This window comes from Schistocerca piceifrons, chromosome 11 (assembly GCF_021461385.2).
Source record: "Schistocerca piceifrons isolate TAMUIC-IGC-003096 chromosome 11, iqSchPice1.1, whole genome shotgun sequence".
In the NCBI taxonomy this organism is placed as follows: domain Eukaryota; kingdom Metazoa; phylum Arthropoda; class Insecta; order Orthoptera; family Acrididae; genus Schistocerca; species Schistocerca piceifrons.
The window spans coordinates 158,574,977-158,595,394 of record NC_060148.1 but is presented as its reverse complement, the minus strand read 5'-3'; the positions used below and the strand labels follow the sequence as shown (position 1 = coordinate 158,595,394).

General features: G+C 46.8%; 2 protein-coding genes across 2 annotated transcripts in view; both read right to left on the bottom strand.

Moving 5' to 3' along the window:
- Positions 1–20,418, bottom strand: part of LOC124719888 (zinc finger protein 708-like) — a 119,661-nt gene that overhangs the window by 16,161 nt on the left and 83,082 nt on the right. The window contains exon 5 of the mRNA XM_047245067.1: positions 18,815–18,852. Coding sequence (XP_047101023.1) covers positions 18,815–18,852 — 38 coding nt within the window. The remainder of the gene's footprint in view (positions 1–18,814; positions 18,853–20,418) is intronic.
- Positions 1–20,418, bottom strand: part of LOC124719889 (zinc finger protein 726-like) — a 609,944-nt gene that overhangs the window by 506,671 nt on the left and 82,855 nt on the right. The gene's annotated exons all lie outside the window — the stretch shown is intronic.

Sequence of the window (20,418 nt, the reverse complement as noted above, 5' to 3'; positions counted from 1 at the left end):
AAAAAGCATAATGACTATGGAGGCCATCACTATCGGTTAAGGCCTATATTTAAAATACAGGAAATGGCTTGGATTGGATATTTTAAAAAGGCCCACAGCAATGGTACTGGAGAGAAGGATTACAAACACTCTTAGATCAGCCTAATCTCGTCAGAAAATTTTAAATCAGTGTAGGACACATTGCTCGAGACAGTGTGGAAATCCAAGAAACATGGAACTGTCAATTTAGATGTTGGTGGGGGTATGGAGCTCTTGGTGATTTAAGGCCACCTGAAGAATTGTGTTGTCACTTCACCAATAGGAATCAGTTGTTTTACAATGTTCGACACTACCATGACTTCAGTTCATACCTGAGGATATTTCTGCCTGATAGTTTTCCTCAAAATTGCATAAAAACAAGCAGTATGCAAGTCTCCACATAATTTGAAGCTATGATGTAATGACGTTCACTCTAATCACAATTGGTCTAAATTGAAAACAAATTTCCTGCAATATAGGAGCAGGGGGTAGTGATGTACAGCATTGACTGGACTGCAAACACACAAAAGCATAGCTATCACCACAGAATTAATAATAAATTGCATCTAGGGAATGGGGAAATTGTGACAATACCTCCTGGCCCTTGCAACATTGACAATTCAAATGTATACTTGATACATATTTTTAAACGATTTGAGGTACATGCAAATGTTATGTTTAAATCAGAGATGAAAACAAAACACATTACAGACTTTCGTCACAAATATTAAACAGGATGGCCACTAGGTTTCTCGAAAAAACAAGTGATGATGCATAATATTGGTAAAATGTTTGAGTTATCAACTGGTGGACATACTGCCAGTCAGTACAATTTGTGCAGAGTGTAATATTGCAACGAATTTTGTACCCTGACAATAGATTAGTCCGTACCATTTATGCATTTTTTCCCTGCTTATAAAAGTTAAGAAAATGAAGTCCACAATGAACATGGGCAGCTACATGAAGCCAAGATGGCGAAGGGTTAACAAGCATCAGGAACATGGGAGGTAATCTGAAGCCAAAAGCGAACTCCAGGAGGTAACAGGGAAGAATGGCGATCCCCATACTGGCAGGCAAAGGGGTCATCAAATAAGACGGAATAGGATGAGCCCCCACGTGTGAAAGAGAAATGGCATGCCTATCCACTGAGGAGGACATCATACCAGTGTGACTAGCAGTTCAGCGTCTTCTGCAGACTCTCAACCGGACTGGTGAAAAAGCAGCCACTGAAGAAACGTATTCCATCATGGAGTGTGTTCAGACAGCATATGATGAACAGCAGTGCAGAGGAATGAACTAAACACCCACAGTCTAGTTATGAATGGACAAGGGATCACAAGAAATGGAGGAGGGCTGTCTGATCCGCTCCTCTGGAAATACCACTTGGGAGATGTAGGACACTGAGGGATTGGGTACTATGTACAGCCAAGTACGATACATGGGCGGATGAAGGAAGTTTCCTATCAAACATGACCTCCAGGAATTTCCTGTTTCAGTGAACGAAAGAGCACAAGGCGCAAGATGTAAAGATGGTGTAAGAAACTCATTCCACCGCCAAATACTTATACAAAAGGTTGTGGCAGTGGAAAAGTGAAAGCCACTGCTCATGCTCCATGAGAAAAGACGATAGGAATGACGCTGAAGACGCTGCTCCAGGAGACATGTTGATGTAGAACTGCAATAGATACTTGGTGGGAGGCAGCTCATAATATGGTTAAAGGGGATAGCAAAGACAATGATACCCAGGACGAGCATTCAGGCATCCCATTTTCCTGGATAAATGTGCGGGACAAGGCCAAACAATATAAACCTTGGGAAAACCTCTTTCAAAACTTCCTCTAGTAAATGGGGCAGATGGCCTCTGAAGCCCCACATGTATAGACTACAGATGATACCAGTCCTCCAGCAGATGTATCAGACTTCTTCCGAATCAAATAATATGGCCATAGTCTTATTTCCACAGGAAACCATTCATGATATCGGATGACGAAGTGAAAACATGGTCAAACGCAGAACAGCATGCTCGAAATCCACACTGTGCAGTGCTTAGCAGTTGGGCAGACTCAAGCCACAAAACCATCTGCCCATGAATCATATCTTCCATCACCCTGGAAACACAGCTGGTGAGAGAAGGAAGGCTTAGGTTGGGTATAACAGTGGCTTCACACCATCGTCTAGGAAACATGCCATCTGCCCAAATATAATTGTACCTACAGAGGAGAAGGTGCCGACCTACAAGAGAATGCTGCAACATCTCAATGTGAACACTGTCTGGCTCTAGGGCAAATGATCTGGATGAAGTGAGAGCATGGTCTATATCCCTCATAGTAATAGCAACATTGTAGCATTCATGATTCTGAGAAGGTATCAGCTGAGCTGCCTCCACTTGTTTCCCTACGTAACAGGATGATCGGAGCGGGTGACATGGTTGGGGTTGTAGGGCATGGCTGGGTAGAAGAAGGTGGCTGTTTTTAGCAATCTTCCTTTTCTTATTGTTGGTTCTTCCAATACATTTTCTGGTAGCTCAGCCTCACCGCTCGTGTTGTGGTGAAGACGTACTGATGCACGCAGTCCGGGGAACACAATGCCGCACTCTGTCAGCAGCTGTGCAGGCGGTAGGTGGTCAGCGGCATGAGGCCCAGCCCAGCTCGCCCCCCCTGCTGATGCGGCGGCTCTTGACGATGCCGGGAGTCGCCAGTGCAGCACCGGGCAACACCCTCCGCCAGCCAGTCCTCAAGGACAGCGTCACTGATGACGACGTGACAGTGACTGAACACCCAATCGGTAGAACCGAATGCCGACACCCACCTCTGATGCCCTTAAATAGTGCAGGCCGCTGCTGAATCCGCCGGTTACGCGGCAGCGTGTTTATTAGAAGGTTCTCTATGAATTGGCTAAGGCAACCACACCACACGCAGCCTGCATCTGCGTAATTCTGCTAATGCTGCATTCTGATGGCTGCCGCGCACTTACACACATACCGATGCTCATTGCAAAACTGCATAATGTGCTGACTGGCCTTCATCCGCCGTTTGCCGTGAGGCTGGCGCATCACACACTGAAACACACTAAATCACAATTTCGCATAGTATTTCCTAAAAATAACCCTTTGTCCTCTACAATTCCTCCCTCATATGGAAAGAATTTGTGCCTGATTTCAACCAAAAAGTCAAACTAACTATAGTCCACTTCACAAACACCACAAAATACGATTGATTCACTATTTACACTGGAATCATTCACTTTTATCCTCAGTCTAATCTTTGTCCATAAACATTACTCCGTGTTCTGCTGCAGTGCCTCACAACTGTTCAGTGATTTTGTCTGGACCCTTAGGTTAAAGGTTGGAAGGGCCACCTTCCTTTTGAGCCGACAGTACACTAATTCTACGACAAAGATAAAAATATAGGTGGCGGTGGTTGATGATCCAATAACTAGTAAGTGTTGCTTATGCTCGTTACAGTACTTGTGCACTCGTTGAAAAAGATGTTCCATAGTTATACGTCCATCCTGAGCTGCTCGCATCCGGTCCAAAGAGGCGAGCAAAGTTGGGTCTAATGTCCTATTCACATTATCCTGTATTTGCTGCAGTGTTTCATTAAAACTTGAAATATCTACTGCGTCAGCGGTCCCAAAAACAGTTTTTAGGATACGGCCACCCTTGTCTAACCATCCTCTTTCCCTACGGACGTGTGGGATTAACCCTGCAGTTTGCTGCAACTGAGCTTGTAACAGTGCAAAAGCTGTTCGTAGTAGCTGATATTGCCCCTGTGTGTCATTAAACCTTGACTGATTAGCCACCATGGAATGAAGTTCATTAACTGTATGCTCTAATTCACAGATTTCGTCTTCAACCGCCCAAATATTACAGTCCACCCTTAAGGTCCATTGATGTCCGGACATAATTACGTCCCCTTGTCGCGAGAACAAAACACCACTTGATATACGACGCACCTTCAAAGCTTCAGCTAAATTGCAACAGCAAAACAGAATAACTATGCTGAGAGAGAGTGCACACCTTCCTTCTTCCCTCTTCAGCGCAACCCATGACGCTGGAACTGCTGGTCTTACCAGAACGTCACGCCTTCTGAGAAACAAAAGAAAAACAACTCACATTAGCTCTTCCTTTTTACACGTGGCCTAAGAGCATAACAGCATGTCTGATCGCTTCAACAATTAACATTGTTTTCTTGTTTATCTACTCCTTACTTATTCTTTTTCTTAGATTCACCTTTCTCTCCACTAGAAGTTACTGCAGACAATGAAGGCAGTTCCTCAAAAATCCCCTTTAAAGGCCTAATTCAGCTCACATGCACAATAGTAGGGAGAGTTGGAAGCTGCAATTTGGCATTCACCAGCGATGTCATCTCGATCACCTGGAAAGGACCTTGATAATGGGATACAAATGTTTTCGTTTTGCCTTTTGGCACATACGGATTAGTCATCACTCATTGCCAGACATGATAATTGGGTAAAGCCGCCTTTCCATTGTGAACTTTGTCCTGTCTAACACTTTAGTGTTCATTTTTTTCACCTGCCACCAGATTGTTTTCAACTTTGTGGATAAATCCTTAACCGCCGAAATATCGGTTCCTGGTGGGGTCTTGAGCAATGCAAAAGGAGATGGTATCTTCTGACCGAACATTACTTCATATTGAGGCAATCCTGTACTTTCATGCACTTTTGAGTTATACGCTGCAGTTACGAACGTCAATAACGTATCCGAATTGTTGTGTTGCGAATTTACATAATAACTTAACATTTTAGCTATTCTACGATGAACTTTCTCAGTCCGACCATTAGCCTGCGGGTGTAAATGCTCGTTCTCAATTTCTTTGCATGAAACAACTTGCATAACTGTTTCATCAAATCAAAGTTTGACCCTTGATCTGTAATTATAGTTTCAGGTGTTCCGAATTTCAGTATCCATTGATGTACCATGGCGTAAGCCATGGTTTCGGCTCCCTGGTCTGGAATGGCTGTCAGACACATGGCGCGAAAAAGGGTATATTATTGTTAAAACATAGCGATTACCCGCTGGTGTTTGCACAAACGGTCCTAAGACGTCTACGCCAAGTACTTTGAGAGGTCTATCCACTTCCGGTAGTCGTTGTAACACAATTTTCTGATGACTCAATTCCGCCCGTTGAGCAAACGGAATGCAATTCTTTACGTACTGATCGACACCTTGCCTACGCGTTGATAACTCTGTGCTACCCTCCTTTCCGTTGCTCTTCGACCCGAATGACCAGAACACATTGAATCATGTGCTTGCCTTAAAATTTCGCTTCGCAATTTTTCTGGTACGACTATGCGTGGACCGTTCCTAGCTTTATGGTACAATATCCCGTCACCCACGACAAACTGTCGCTGCAAGGTAAATCGTTGACAATCTGTTTCAGCAGTTTGTGCCTCCGTCCATTCGTTCTCATTTATTCCTGTGCATTCTATGGCGCATACTTTACGGCTCAGACCATCAGCGTTTCCATGTGATTTACCCGGTCGATGTATCACTTCAAAATCATACTCACTAAGATGCAAAGCCCACTTAGTTAATCTATTTGTTGGGTCTTTAAGCCCTAACAACCACTTAAGTGCTGCATAGTTATTAATAACCCTGAAACGTCTTCCATACAAACACCGGAAATCGGTTATTCCGAAAATTAATGCCAATAACTCGTTCTTGGTTGTTGAGTAATTTTTTTCTGCATTTTTTAGCCGTCTGGAGGCATGTGCTGTCGGGTGTTCCTGCCCATCTATTTCCTGCGATAATACCCAAAGCAAAATTGCTAGAGTAACAAGATAATATAAACTGTTTGCTAAAATCTGGAAAACCCAAAACCGGACTAGATGTTAACATCTTTAACTTTTGAAAAGTATCTTCGCATTCTGCTGACCAGCGAAATTTTGCTCCCTTCAACAACTGCGTGAGGGGCCTTGCAATTTCCACAAATTTTGCAATATACCTCCTGTAAAAATTGGCGAGACCTAAATAAGACTGCAACTCCTTTACTTTTGGAGGTGTCGGAAAATTCATTACCGCCTCTACAAGTTTTGGATCCATGTGGACAGCCTCCTGTCCTATAATATGACCTAGATAACTGGCTTCTTGCAACAAAAAATGACATTTTTCCATTTGAAGAGTTAACCGCGCTGCTTTCAGACATTCGAAAACTTCGCGCAAATGGTGCACATGTTCTTGCACGTCCTTTGAGAAAACAATTATGTCGTCCAAATATACCATACACTGATTAGGTTTCAGCCCTCGTAACACGCTATCTAGTAACCGTTGGAAGGTTGCCGGAGCATTTTTGAGTTCGAAAGGCATTCGCCGATACTGAAAATGACCTGTAGGTGTTGAAAAAGCTGTCTTCAGTCAGTCTTCCAGGGCGACCTCCAACTGGTGGTACGCGCTTTTTTTTTTGTTGGGGTTTAAGGGCGCTCAACTGCTGAGGTCATTAGCGCCCAGTCACTGTTAGAGCACATGGAATCTAGTAAGACTCAAGGGGATGGCGGGGACACCAGAAGGACCTGACAAATATGCAGATAAAATAAGTAAAAAGGTTAGATGTCTTTGGACAAACCAGTTAAAGTTATAAAACGCAGAATACGAGCAGCTGCTCGAGCGTCATCAGCTCAAACATCTGGTAAAGTAGATGGCAGGGACAGCACAACACGAAATTGACTAAAACGCGGACACGACAATAAAACATGGCGCACTGTTAATGCCTGACCACAAGGGCACTGCGGGGCTGGGTCACCAGAGAGCAGGTAGCGGTGGCTAAACCGGCAATGCCCAATCCGCAACCTGGTCAGAAGGACCTCCTCTCGCCGAGATGGTCGGGAGGAGGTTGTCCAAGCAGTTGCGAGCGGTTTTACTGCCCGGAGCTTGTTTCCTTGGAGGGATGACCAAGCATCCCACCACAACGACACAAGCCTCTTACATACATCCCCACGAACGTCAGATGACGGGACAATATGGGAGGCTGGCCGAGGCAGGAGGACTGCAGCCTTGGCTGCAGCATCCGCAGCCTCATTCCCAAGCACTCCTACATGTCTGGGAACCCACAGAAAGCTGACAGAACCACCATTATCAGCGAAAGAATGGAGGGACTGCTGTATCCGTTGAATCAAGGGATGGACCAGATAGGGAGCTCCAAGGCTCTGAAGAGCACTGAGTGAGTCGGAGCAAAGTACATACGATGAATGGCAGTGGCGGCGGGCATACTGAACGGCCTGATGGAGAGCAAAAAGCTCGGCCGTAAAGCTGGAACATTGGTCGAGGAGTCGGTATTTAAAGGTGGCGGCCCCGACGACAAAGCCATAGCCGACACCATCGTCAGTTTTGGAGCCATCGGTGTAAATAAAGGTGTGACCGGCAAGACGAGCACGAAGTTCGACAAACCGTGAGCAATACACTGCAGCCGGAGTACCCTCCTTCGGGAGTGAGCTGAGGTCGAGATAAATATGAACCGGAGCCTGGAGCCAAGGTGGTGTCGGGCTCTCACCCTCTCTGAAGGTGGTAGGGAGGGCAAAATCCAATTGTCGAAGCAGGCGACGGAAGCGGACTCTGGGGCGGCAGCAGGGCAGACACATACAACCCGTACTGACGGTCGAGAGAATCGGCGAAGAAGGACTGGTAAGAGGGGTGGTCGGGCATAGACAACAGCCGGCAGGCATACCGACACAGCAGTACGTCGCGCCGGTAGGTCAATGGTAATTCGGCAGCTTCAGCATAAAGACTCTCGACAGGACTAATGTAGAAGGCTTCGGTTGCAAGACGTATCCCCCGATGGTGGATGGAGTTGAGCCGGTGTAAGAGGGATGGCCGAGCGGACAAGTAGACGAAGCTCCCATAATCCAGCTTCGATCGGACTATGGACCGATACAAGCGAAGCAGGACAGTGCGATCCGCTCCCCAAGATGAACCGCTAAGAACTCTGAGGACATTAAGGGAACGTGTACAATGGGCCGCCAAATAAGAGACACGTGGAGACCAGCACAGTTTCCTGTCCAACGTGAGCCCTAGAAACTTAGTTGTTTCCACGAATGGGAGAACAACGGGACCGAGATGTAAGGATGGCGGAAGGAACGCTTTATATCGCCAAACGTTGATACAAACCGTCTTCTCTTCAGAGAACCGGAAGCCATTTGCCACGCTCCATGAGTAGAGGCTGTCTAGACAACACTGAAGGCAGCGCTCCAGGAGGCATGTTCTCTGGGCACTACAGTAGATCGCGAAGTCATCGACAAAGAGAGAGCCTGAGACATTAGGTGGAATACAATCCATAATTGGATTGATCGCGATGGCAAAAAGGGCTACGCTCAAGACGGAGCCCTCAGGCACTCCGTTCTCCTGGAGGAAGACATCGGACAATACGGAACCCACACGTAACCTAAACTTTCGATCTGTTAAAAAGGAATCAATAAAAAGGGGCAGGCGACCGCGTAGGCCCCACCTGTGCATAGTGCGGAGGATACCTCCTCTCCAACAGGTATCATAAGCCTTCTCCAAGTCGAAGAACACGGCTACCGTTTGGCGCCTTCGCAAAAAGTTGTTCATGATGAATGTCGACAAGGTCACAAGGTGGTCAACAGCGGAGCGGCGGCGACGAAAGCCGCATTGGACATTAGTAAGTAGTCGTCGAGATTCAAGAATCCAGACTAACTGAGCATTAACCATGCGCTCCATCACCTCACAGAGACAGCTTGTAAGAGAAATGGGGCGGTAACTAGAAGGAAGGTGTCTATTCTTCCTGGGTTTGGGTATAGGAACAACGACGGCGTCACGCCAACGCATGGGGACCTGACCTTCGGTCCAGACGCGATTGTAGGTATGAAGAAGGAAGCTTTTGCCCGCCGGAGAAAGGTGTGCCAGCATCTGAACGTGAATGGCATCTGGCCCCGGAGCAGAGGGTCGGGACAGTGCAAGCGCACGTTCGAGTTCCCGCATAGTAAAGGGGGCATTATAAGTTTCCAGATGCAGCGAGTGGAAGGAAGGTCGCTGAGCCTCTTCTGTCTCTTTCCTGGGAAGGAAGGCAGGGTGGTAATGGGCGGAGCTTGAAACCTCCGCGAAAAAGCGGCCAAAAGCGGCCAAAGGCGTTGGAGACAGCCACAGGATCAAGAAGGACCTCATTACCTGACGTCAGGCCAGGTACTGAGGAGTGGGCCTTAATGTCCGACAGCCGGCGCAGGCTACCCCAAACGACGGAAGAGGGAGTAAAACTGTTAAAGGAGCTGGTGAAAGAGGCCCAACAAGCTTTTTTGCTGTCTTTGATGACTCTACGGCATTGCGCTCGGAGTCGTTTGTATTCAATACAATTCGCCAACGTAGGATGGCGGCAAAAGATGCGCAAAGCACGTCGTCGAGCACGGATAGCATCCCTACAAGCCTCGTTCCACCAGGGGACGGAAACGCGACGTGAAGAAGAGGTAGTACGAGGAATGGAACGTTCAGCAGCATTGATGATAACAGCCGTGAGGTATCCGACCTGACTGTCACAACTGAGAAAATCGTGGTCCGGAAAGGTCGCCAGGGAGGAGTAAAGTGCCCCGTCAGCTTGCAGTATGTTCCAGCAGGACGTGGGGATGGGGTGTGGTGCAGGAGACGAACGACACAGGGGAAGTGGTCGCTCGAATAGGTGTCAGAAAGGACATACCACTCGAACCGACGGGCAAGAGTGGTAGAACACATCGAGAGGTCCAAGTGGGAGTAGGTATGAGTAGAGTCCAAGAGGAAAGTCGGGGCGCCGGTATTGAGGCAGACAAGATTGAGATGGTTGAAGATATCCGCCAAGAGTGAGCCTCTTGGACAGGATGCAGGAGAGCCCCAAAGGGGATGATGGGCATTGAAGTCGCCAAACAATAAAAACGGCTGGGGAAGCTGAACAATCAGGTGCATCATGTCAGCCCGACTAACAGCAGATGACAGAGTGTAGATGGTACAAACTGAAAAAGTAAAAGCAGAAAGAGTAACATGGACAGCTATTGCTTGGAGTGGGGTGGTCAATGGGATGGGATGGTAACAGACATCGTCCCGAACGAGCAACATGACCCCACCATGAGCTGGGATACCTTCCACAGGGGTGAGGTCATACCGCTCCGAGGTATAGTGGGTAAAGGCAATACGGTCAGTCGGGCGCAACTTGGTTTCCTGGAGACCAAGGACGAGCGGACAGTGCAGGCGGAGGAGCAGTTGTAATTCCTCCCGATTAGATCGAATACCTCTTATGTTCCAATGTAACAAGGCCATCGCTAGTCAAAAAGTTGGGGGAACGAGACTGGGGAAGCGCTGGTCACCTCGACGGCCGCGGAGGGCCAGGTTGTAAGGGAACAACGCTACAACCGGCGGGAGGCAGATCCGGTTCCATCGAGTCGTCGCCAGCTGCGGCCACTGTCCCTGGTTGTGTAGGAGGGGCAGCATCATTTGCCGATGAGAGGGCAGCTGAGCGCCTGGCAGCAGAGCGTCCCAGCGAAACTGAGGACGGCCGGGAGCAGCGACTCACGGATGGAGCGTCAGACGAAACGCGCCGGGGTGGAGAGGGGGATAGAGACTTCTTCTTGGAGGCCTTCTTGGAAGGCTGAGGAGGCACAGGGATGGTGGGCTGGACCCGATGAAGGTCCTCACGCGCGGGGTTTGTTTTGGAACGCCGGACCTCGGAAGCTGGGGTCCAGAACGTTTCCCCGATGGACGCCTGAGAAGAGGATTGCTTCTCAGGTGGTGGGGGGAGAGGAGGAGGAGGCAGGGGCCACAGGGGAGGAGGATTTGGAAGGGAGGGATTTGGAAGGGACGGATTCGGGAGGCGGAGGCAGAGCCCCCTGATGGGCGGAGGAGGCGGAAGGGGGACAGGATAGGGGTGAGGATACCGCGGAAGGAGTGGACACAACTGAGGCAAACGAAGTGGTCAATGGCACGGGATGGAGGCGGTCATACTTCTTCCTGGCCTCAGAATAAGAGAGCCGATCCAAAGTTTTGATTTCTTGTATCTTCTTCTCCTTCTGATATGCGGGGCAGGCTGAGGATCTACGCGAGTGGACGCCAGGACAAGTAATGCACCGAGATGCATGTATGTTCCTCACGAAGAGGACGTCCACAATCGCCACAAAGTGGCTCAGCCTCACACCGTGACGACATGTGCCCAAAGGGCAAACACCGGAAACAGCGCATAGGAGGCGAGACGTAAGGTCGCACGTCGCACCGGTAGCGTATCACCTTTACCTTCTTCGGGAGAACATCCCCCTCGAAGGCGAGGATAAAGGCCCCGGTGTCGATGCGACGGTCTTTGGGGCCGCGCTGGACTCGCCGGACGAAATGCACGCCTCGGCGCTCCAGGTTGGCCCTGAGCTCCTCATCAGATTGTAGCAGGAGGTCACGATGAAAAATAACCCCCTGCGTCCGATTTAGTGCCAGATGTGGGACAATGGATACTGGGATGTCCCCTAGGCGGTCGCACGCCTGGAGCGCCGCTGACTGTGTGGCGGAGGTGATCTTGATAAGAACGGACCCTGAACGCATCTTGCTGAGAGCCTCGATTTCCCCGAAGATGTCCTCAATGTGCTGAACAAAGAACATTGGCTTGGAGGTGGCGAACGTCCCCCCATCGGTTCGAGAACAGACCAAATAGCAGGGGAAGTACTTCGCCCCAAGCCGGCGGGCCTGTCCCTCCTCCCAGGGACCGGCCAAGGGGGAAAGTGCAGGAGAACCAGAACTAGAAACAGTACCTTTCCTTTTGAAAGACTCGGCCGCAGAGCGACCTGATACGTGTTGAAGTTTCATCTGTGAAACGTCCGCCCTGATACCACCCAACCGACCAGGGGATCTCCCCATCGGCGCCACCCAGCCGCAGCAAGGGCCGCCTGGCAGGATGACCATTGCTGGGAGTCCTGATGCCCAAAGGAGACGGGCATCTACTCCTTGGCCGACGTGGGGAGGGTGCAGCTCAGGTATCGGCAGTACGATCCCTGTGTTGTCAGGGGGCTACAACCCAGAGGGTACATGACGACCCCACCACAAAGGGCTGGCTACCGTGCTGGATTTCTGGTGCCATGGAAAGTCCATCATGATCGCTGGTGCAGATGGAGACGCACTATGGGCGTAGCTTGGATAACCCATCAGGCGTTTAGGCCCAATTTGAGGAATAGTGGGTATGGTTACAACGCCAGTACAATGCTGAGTGCCAAGGTCTTAGTGCACTTAGGACCAGTGGTACACCACGTAAGGTGTCCTTCCCCAAAAGGCTCGTACTTCTGTAGAATTTTGAAAAATGGAGGTCAAACCCCAAGGGGGACCATAACATGGAAGGCCGAAACGGTTGAAACTCCTTTTAGTCGCCTCTTACGACAGGCAGGAATACCTCGGGCCTATTCTTACCCCGGACCCGCAGGGGGGTGGTACGCGCTTCGAAGATCCAAGGTCGTGAAGTACCGACATTGACCCAAATTATCCGGAGTGTCAGTGATATTAGGCATTGGGTATGCATCCGATAGTTTTTTGATTCAGGGAACGATAATCACAACAAAAACGATATGCCTTGCCCCCATCAGGTGGATTTTTTACCCACTCTTATGACACGAGCGGACCAGGGACTACTACTGGTTTCTATTATCCCATCCCTAAGCTGTATTAATAAATTCTTCCATGACAGGCTGTACGCTTTTGGAACACGATATGGAAGTTTATGAACCGGTGCTTCATTCCCAGTGGGGATGTAATGCTGAACTAACGGTGTGGCGGGCAGTGGACCATTATAATTAAATAACTGTTTATGCTTCATCAAAAGGTTTTCCACGACTTCTCTGTCTTGACCTTTTAAGTGTGCTACTTTACCCCTCAGTGCGGGCCAGCTGACAGACTCTCCCGGCATCTTCCCCTATTATCTCCAGATTCGCTATTGCAGTACCCCGTGCTAATTGCACCTCATCAAGGCCAAAATTATTAATACTGACAGGCACAACCTTTTTTCCTTTTATCTCCCGCATGTAGGACATGCTACAGCACGTAAAACACTTCATTTTATCCAACAGCTCATTCTCAGACAAGGGTTCAACGACACACAACGAATTAACAGACACGCTAGCTCCAACATCTGCCCAGATTATTTTCCCTGCACCCTTCAGTATAGTATCGCACGAGTTAACCCTAAGGGACCTTGTACGCAGTTTAGGTGGCCCACCCGATGTCTGGGCAGTTCCTGGCGACAGTAATGGTTTTTCGGCCACAGAACCTAGGTGAAATTGTATTCTGTCCAGTTCTACTGTACGCTGTGGGTTAACTTTTGCATGATGCACAACCAGGAAATCCAATCCCAGTATGACATCATAGCTGCTGCCAACAACTGGAAGAACTTTTACCTTCACCTGGAAGTTCCTCATTTCCACTCTGAAGTTTAACATCACTGATCCGAGTGACTCCACCTGTCCCCCACCCACTCCACTTAACGCCCAGCATGGTGGTTTTAATTATACTTTACTGAGTACACTTCTACTCGCCACAGATACCTGAGACCCGGTATCCAATAAAAACTTGCACTGTCTGCCCCTCACCATGCCGGTCAGAAAAGAATCTGCCACTGATTCTGCACTAGCATTAATCCCTACCGGGGGTGTTGCACAGTGGACACACCACCCCCTACCCCATTTAACTGAGGGAGGTGAGGCCCACCTTGCGGTTTCCTATCATGTTTCTGCCAGGACCCATTGCAATTACGCTCCCGATGACCCCAACGTCTGCATTTCCTGCACTGCACTTCCTTGCAATCGTGTCTAATGTGTCCCATCCAACCACATCTGAAACATTTTATTTCTGCATTAAATACTGCTTTCCTGGCTCGCGTGTGATACTGCTTCAACTTCCTCTAAAGCCACAGCAATTCCGACTGCCTCATTGAGAGTCTTAGGGAGCTCCATCCTAATCTTGCGGGAGGTTTCGGGTTGTATTCCCCACAAAAATGCGTCTAGTGCCCTCTGCTCAGCTTCCTGCTGAATGGCTTCATTAACCCTATCGGAATGCGTTAGCTCACAGGTTTTAACATTAATTTTTCGAATTCGATGTACAAAAGCTTCTATTGATTCCCCATTCCTTTGATACAATTGTTCCCGATAATATCTAGACGTATTTTTCCTCCGATACCTTTCCAGCAACCCTTTTTTGAATACTTCAATCCCTTAATTCTTCATGGCATGTAACGTATGCTCTGGCATCCCAGTTACTTTCAACTTAGCCACATGCATGAGTGTTTCTGCACCCCAAAATTTCCCAATTTAGCAGCCGTCCTGAGGTTCTCAAAAAAAAAATCATAACATTCTCCCCAGCTTTTCCCGAGAAAGGGGTGACCAAAGACGCAGCGTAAGTGTCAAGAATTATTGCATTAACAGGAAACCGTTCTTTGCTCACTTCTTTAGACCGAACAAGCTCTATCTCTAATTCCGGCATTCGCTCCATTAGCTGCTGAATAGCCATCTCGGCTGACAGACTGCTCCGTCACTACCAGCTATCGAATGCAGACTACAGTAAGCCCAGAAAGAAGAACAGGAAGGGAATACTGACTATGCCACAGGTTCAGACAAACCACCAAACGAAAAACTGGCACTTACCATGTTGCAGGAGTTGCTGATCCATTGTTGCCCTTCTCAGGTGCCACATATCCTCGTCGATTACCAGCCACAATTTCCTCAAAATCCAAGGAGAAGACCACTAGTGTCACCAATTCTAACAGGAGTGTGTGATGCACAGGTTGCCCGACTAACACCACTTGTAATAGGACGATCGGAGTGGGTGATGTGGTCAGGGTTGTAGGGCATGGCTGGGTAGAAGAAGGTGGCTGTTTTTAGCAATCTTCCTATTTATTGTTGGTTCTTGCAATACATTTTCTGGTAGCTCAGCTCCACCACTCGTGTCGTGGTAGAGACATGCTGATGCACGCAGTCCGGGGAACGCGATGCCACACTGTCAGCAGCTGTGTAGGCGGTAGGAGGTCAGCGGCATGAGGCCCAACCCAGCTCACCCCACTGCAGACGCGGCGGCTAGCGACAGCGACCGAATGCCCAATCGGTCGAACCGAATGCCAGCGCCCACCTCTGATGCCCTTAAATAGTGCAGGCCGCTGCTGAATTCGCCAGTTACACAGCGGCATGTTTATTAGAAGGTTCTCGATGAGTTGGCTAACGCAACCGTGCCACACGCAGCCCACACCTGCAAGATTCTGATAATACTGCGTTCTGATGGCTGCTGCACACGTACACACATACCAACACTCATTTCAAAACTGCGTCACCTGCATAACGCATTGGCCAGCCTTCATCCATTGTTTGCCGTGAGGCTGGTGCATCGCGCACTGAAACACACTAAATCAAAATTTCGCACCGTATTTCCTAACAATAACTCCCTTGTCCTCTACACATGGGAGGAAGGCACCGTTATAGTTGGTGGGGCTTGAAATCTCTCTAAAATAGCTGTCCGAGGTGTTGGAGATATCATGGGAGTTGACATCATGGTCATACCAGGAATTTGGGAATCAAGTTTGGCCCCAGAGAGCCAATGAATGTTTCTCCACACAACAGAAGATGGAGCGAAACTTAAAATACCTAATAAACAACATCCAGGTAGGTTTTTTAGTATCCCAAAACATGTGACAACACTGCACACACCTCTCTTCATAATGAATATAACTCACCATCACAGGACGTGCTCCAGTGAAACACGTCGCTGCATGCCTCAGTGTACCAGGGACCAGGACATGCTAAAGTCAACTTGAAGTACATGGCATGGACCATTCTGCAGCAGTAAGGATAAGTTTTGGAAGATACTTTACCTGGTCATCACAGCTGTGTAAAGGGGGATGAGTAAAGCCTCCAGTTGGCCTTAGAAAGCTGCTAATTGGCTTTGCACTCAGGTGGGGTGAGAGTCTGAATAGACAGCACACAAAGTGATCATTTGAGTATGTGTCAGAGGGAATGGGCCATTCGAGATGACGGGCAAGCTGGACAGTGCAGAACAAGAGGTCTAAATGGTAATAAATGTGCATGGAATCTGAAAGGAACATGGCTGTTTCACTGGTATGAGAGAGGATTCAGGACGTCAGCTAAGACGAAACCTCTTTGACAGGTTCTCCTAGAGCCCCAAAGCAGATGGTGGGCATTAAACTAACCAAGCAGTAAAAAGGAGTGAGGGAGCTGACCAATGAGCTGGACCAAGTCCAACTTGGTAACACCAAATCACGGAGGAGTGTAGATGTTACAAAAGAGAAAAGGTGAAATGGGGGAATGGGGAACAAAAGTGCAGACTGCCATAGCTAGCAGTCAAGTGTTCGATGAGATCGATGACCAACATTGCTCTCCCATGAGGTGGAATGCTGTCTGTGGGGGAAAGGTGAAAGTGGACCAGAAGAAACATGACAGGTCAAAGGGGTTGTGAGGACAATTTTTATTCTTGGAAGCAGAAAAAAGCAGACACTGCAATTCCAAGAACAGCTGCAATCCCTTTTGGCTCAATCTAATGCCACAAATGTTCCATTGGAGAAGTCATAATGAGGATTGGGGAGGAGGGAACAAATGAAGGTTAGTCACCTTGGTATCTGCTGAGTGCCCATCTTCAAAAATTCACTGCTACAGGGGCAGAGGCTGGAGAATCCTGTTCCACGAGATCTACAAACATACTGGCATTCTCCCTGAGCCGTCCTGTGAATTCCATGGCAGAAAACTGGTAGGCAGCGGGCACCAGCAAAATGGAGGTCAGGCAGGTGAGGGTATATGTGCCAACACCACTGAAGAGGATCTCTTAGTCAAGGAAGGTGAAGACTGGATGTTTTTGTATGATTTCTTAGAACTTTCTAGTTGCCAGATAAATGTTTTTTAGCTGTACAAAGTCTTTGTGGGAGTATTGCTTTTGTCCTTTCAGATTGACAGTTGTGGAACAGGTTATTTTATCACCAGGGCAAAGATCAGATGGCTTGTTGCGCAGCTGTGGGAGGAGATGGGGATGCTACTGTGACCTGGGTGACTTCACTACTGCAATACTGAAATTGTGGTCGCAAGTCTGGGTGGGCAAATCCTCCATTATGCATAGCATAGCAAAAACGGTACTGTAAATGAGAATCATAAAATTCACAGATTTTGACTAGCTAACAAGTGTGAGTGACAAAGTGGAGTTTGATCTCATTCACTCAGATCTCTTATATGGCTCACTCGTTAAGACACATGGGAAATTCATGGGATTACAATTGATACAGCAGAGAGGAGGAGGAAATTACTACCCTCGTGAGCATCTTTGCCAAGAGTAACACATTTGGCCATGTTTCGACAGGATACGTGTTTTATTATAATGTTGACACTTGTAGGAACTCGTCTGGTTTGGAATGTAAGGTTGGACCGTGATGACTTCATAGCCTGCCTTAATCTTTGAGGCAAACAATACTCGAGCAAACTGTAGAAAAAGAATGTATGTGGGCATTAAGTTTGCATCCATCTTTTTCATTACTCAATGGGCTGCAGTGATGCCATGATGAGAGATATGACTGTGGACTTCTCCCTCGGTGAGGCCATCAAGCATCAGAATGTAAAGAACACCATGTGAAGAGTTCAGTGTAAGATGGTTCTCCACACGAACAGGATAGCTCTGGATATGTGATGCTGTAAGCAGTTGAGCTTGAGAATCACAATACGTCTACAGAAGCAAAGTTGCATTACATACATGAGAATAGGATTTCACAGGGCCTACAACTGCAACACCACCTTTCACAATAATGCACACATTAACTGTAGCAAAGGACGGACGACCTGCAGTACATGATACCGTGAGGAACCGAGGTGCGGTTAGGAGGGTCTTCAAATCTTTAGCATCATTCTGTTTATGTTTAGTAGACACGCACTAAGATGGTGAGCCACTGCAAAAAAAGAAAAGAAAATATCACCATGATTGCCAACATCTACAATGGCACGCTCCTTCCAACTGGGGGGCACACTCAGAGGGGGGATTCACCCACCGTAAATGACTGTTCACACCTCAGGTCACACCTCCCAAACTCCTGAGAGAGGGACCAACTGGGATTTGGGAAGGTAACAGCTTAGGCAGTTACCCCTCTCTAGGCATGGACTGTTTCAGAGTGTATGTGCGAACCCTACCTGTTGACCAGGAGCTGGGAATTATGCATTACCTTGTCACCTGTAATGTGTGTCATGAATGGGCCAGCCTTCAGGAACACACCGGGATGAAGGAGAAACAAAGAGAATGAGGATTCACTAGTTAAGTCTTCACAACCTTACTGAAAGTGGCACCAGATACATAAGATTCTTCTTGATGGTGGCCTGTACACTGTCACCACTATGAGCTTGTGTGCTTCCTGAGCACCAGTGTGGCACAGCATTGAAAGAGCTGTTCAACACTATATTCACTAATCGGGAAGGCCAGGAATCAGCTCCAATTTTTGGATATATACCCACTCACCCTTCCTTCTTACTTTTCGATTGCAGTATATTAGCTTGTGCTCATCAAGATGAATCTATTGAATTTCAGTGATTTTCATGCAACATTCCACATTCAGCCCAATACAGGTGCTGACATTCCACCTGAACTTTTGTTTTCCTGTATGGATATTAGACATTCGTTCTACATATTTAGGAACAGTGACATAATGGTTGTTGCAGAGAATAGCATTACTGACCATACTGCCTTGTAATGTTGTTGCTTATCAGTAATACTGAATAATTACAGTAGTGCATTTTATATCTGAAGTACTATCACAATAAATAAATAAAAATTTATATTACTCAAAAAGTTCTGCAATGAATTATGAAAACTTACCTTGCACTATCATATGTGTATCTTGTTGAGGTTTCCACCTGAAACATTTCAAGAAATGTAAAGTGATTTACAAATGATGAGACAGTAAATAAATACCATTATACTAACACCCACCAACATGTGATTGGTCCACAAAATGCTGTAAGTGAGGCTTGAAAATATCATTAGAGGAGCATGATAAAGTGTTGCAGTTACTGAAAGAATGGTAGTAAGAATTCACTCTTCATTTTCTCCCTTTGTCTTCAGTACTGTATATAACAATACAAGCCAGTAATTGAGTTGTAATCATACTTCCTCCAACACTTCACAAAGAAAAGTGACCAAAAAATCTTTAATCTGCCATGCACTTGCACCTTGGGTGAAATTTTCGTTTACTTTTTCGTATTACGAAAACTGCCATTCACTGACAGTTTAATCGATCATCAGAAGTGACACATTTGATCCTTTGTGCTCTGGGCAGCCCAGACCAACTTTTAGAGGTGAGGAGTGACTTCTAAACCCAACCTTAAGTTCACATCCAAAACTACATACAGGCTTTGACGATTAAATATAGAAACATTAATAAATATTGGCAAGCTCTAAATACTTTCAGGCATTGTAAATGGACAAGTTAAAGTTGGCACAACAAAGTAGTACATTCACAGATGAAGAAATACCACGTTCAGAGAACTGTAGATTCTTTGCAGAGAACACAGCGAAAAAATTCATGAAACTAGTCCAGGACTGTATTCATAAATGGCAAATCTATGTTGCAATTGGTACCAAATTTTTCCATTACCTCCAGAAAGACTCTCTCTGCAATAATTTAATATGTAAATGAGAGGTACACAATCATCAATTTTATTAAATTTATCCTCAAACTGGTACAGAATGGAGGTGAGAACATTTTCTGCCTAAACTGCTATTAAACGTATTTATTCACAACTGGAATTACGACTTATGCCATTCTCAAGTGAGAGCTTACTATGAACCAAGTCAAAGCCATTAAATGTAACATCTGGCACATGGGGAGTGGAAATCAAGATGTGCAGTATGACATGACTTTGATGGAAATTATTACATGAAGTACTACTATTGTATAGGAATACAGATGACAAAGACACTTGTCTTATAATGAATATGGAATTTGTAAACATGGTTGACACAAAGAAAGTGTTCTCAAACTGAATTACAAAGCATTCCTATGTCACACTGAGCTATTACTTGAGAATTGTACAACTGCCAAATTAACAATTTTGAATAAATACATTCTGTAACAGTCCAGGGAGAAATTTTTTCATTTATAAACGTCTGCCTCACTGTGGATGTAATAAAAAAGGAAAAATGATAAAAATGACATTTAGCAAAATTGTTAGCAGCGAACACCCCCCACCCCCACATACACCACCAAAAAGATATGAAGTCAACAATAACATGATTTGGGAATATCAGATAGCTTATGTGCCAATAGCAAAGCACAATTCCAAAAATATGATTAATTTCAGAGTCAGACCTGTTGACATTGACCATTACCACTGAATAATAAAAGTAAGATTCCCGGCCTAGAATAACTGATAACTATGTTCACAGAAGATTCAAAGAAATTCCATGAAAATTCAAGTAGG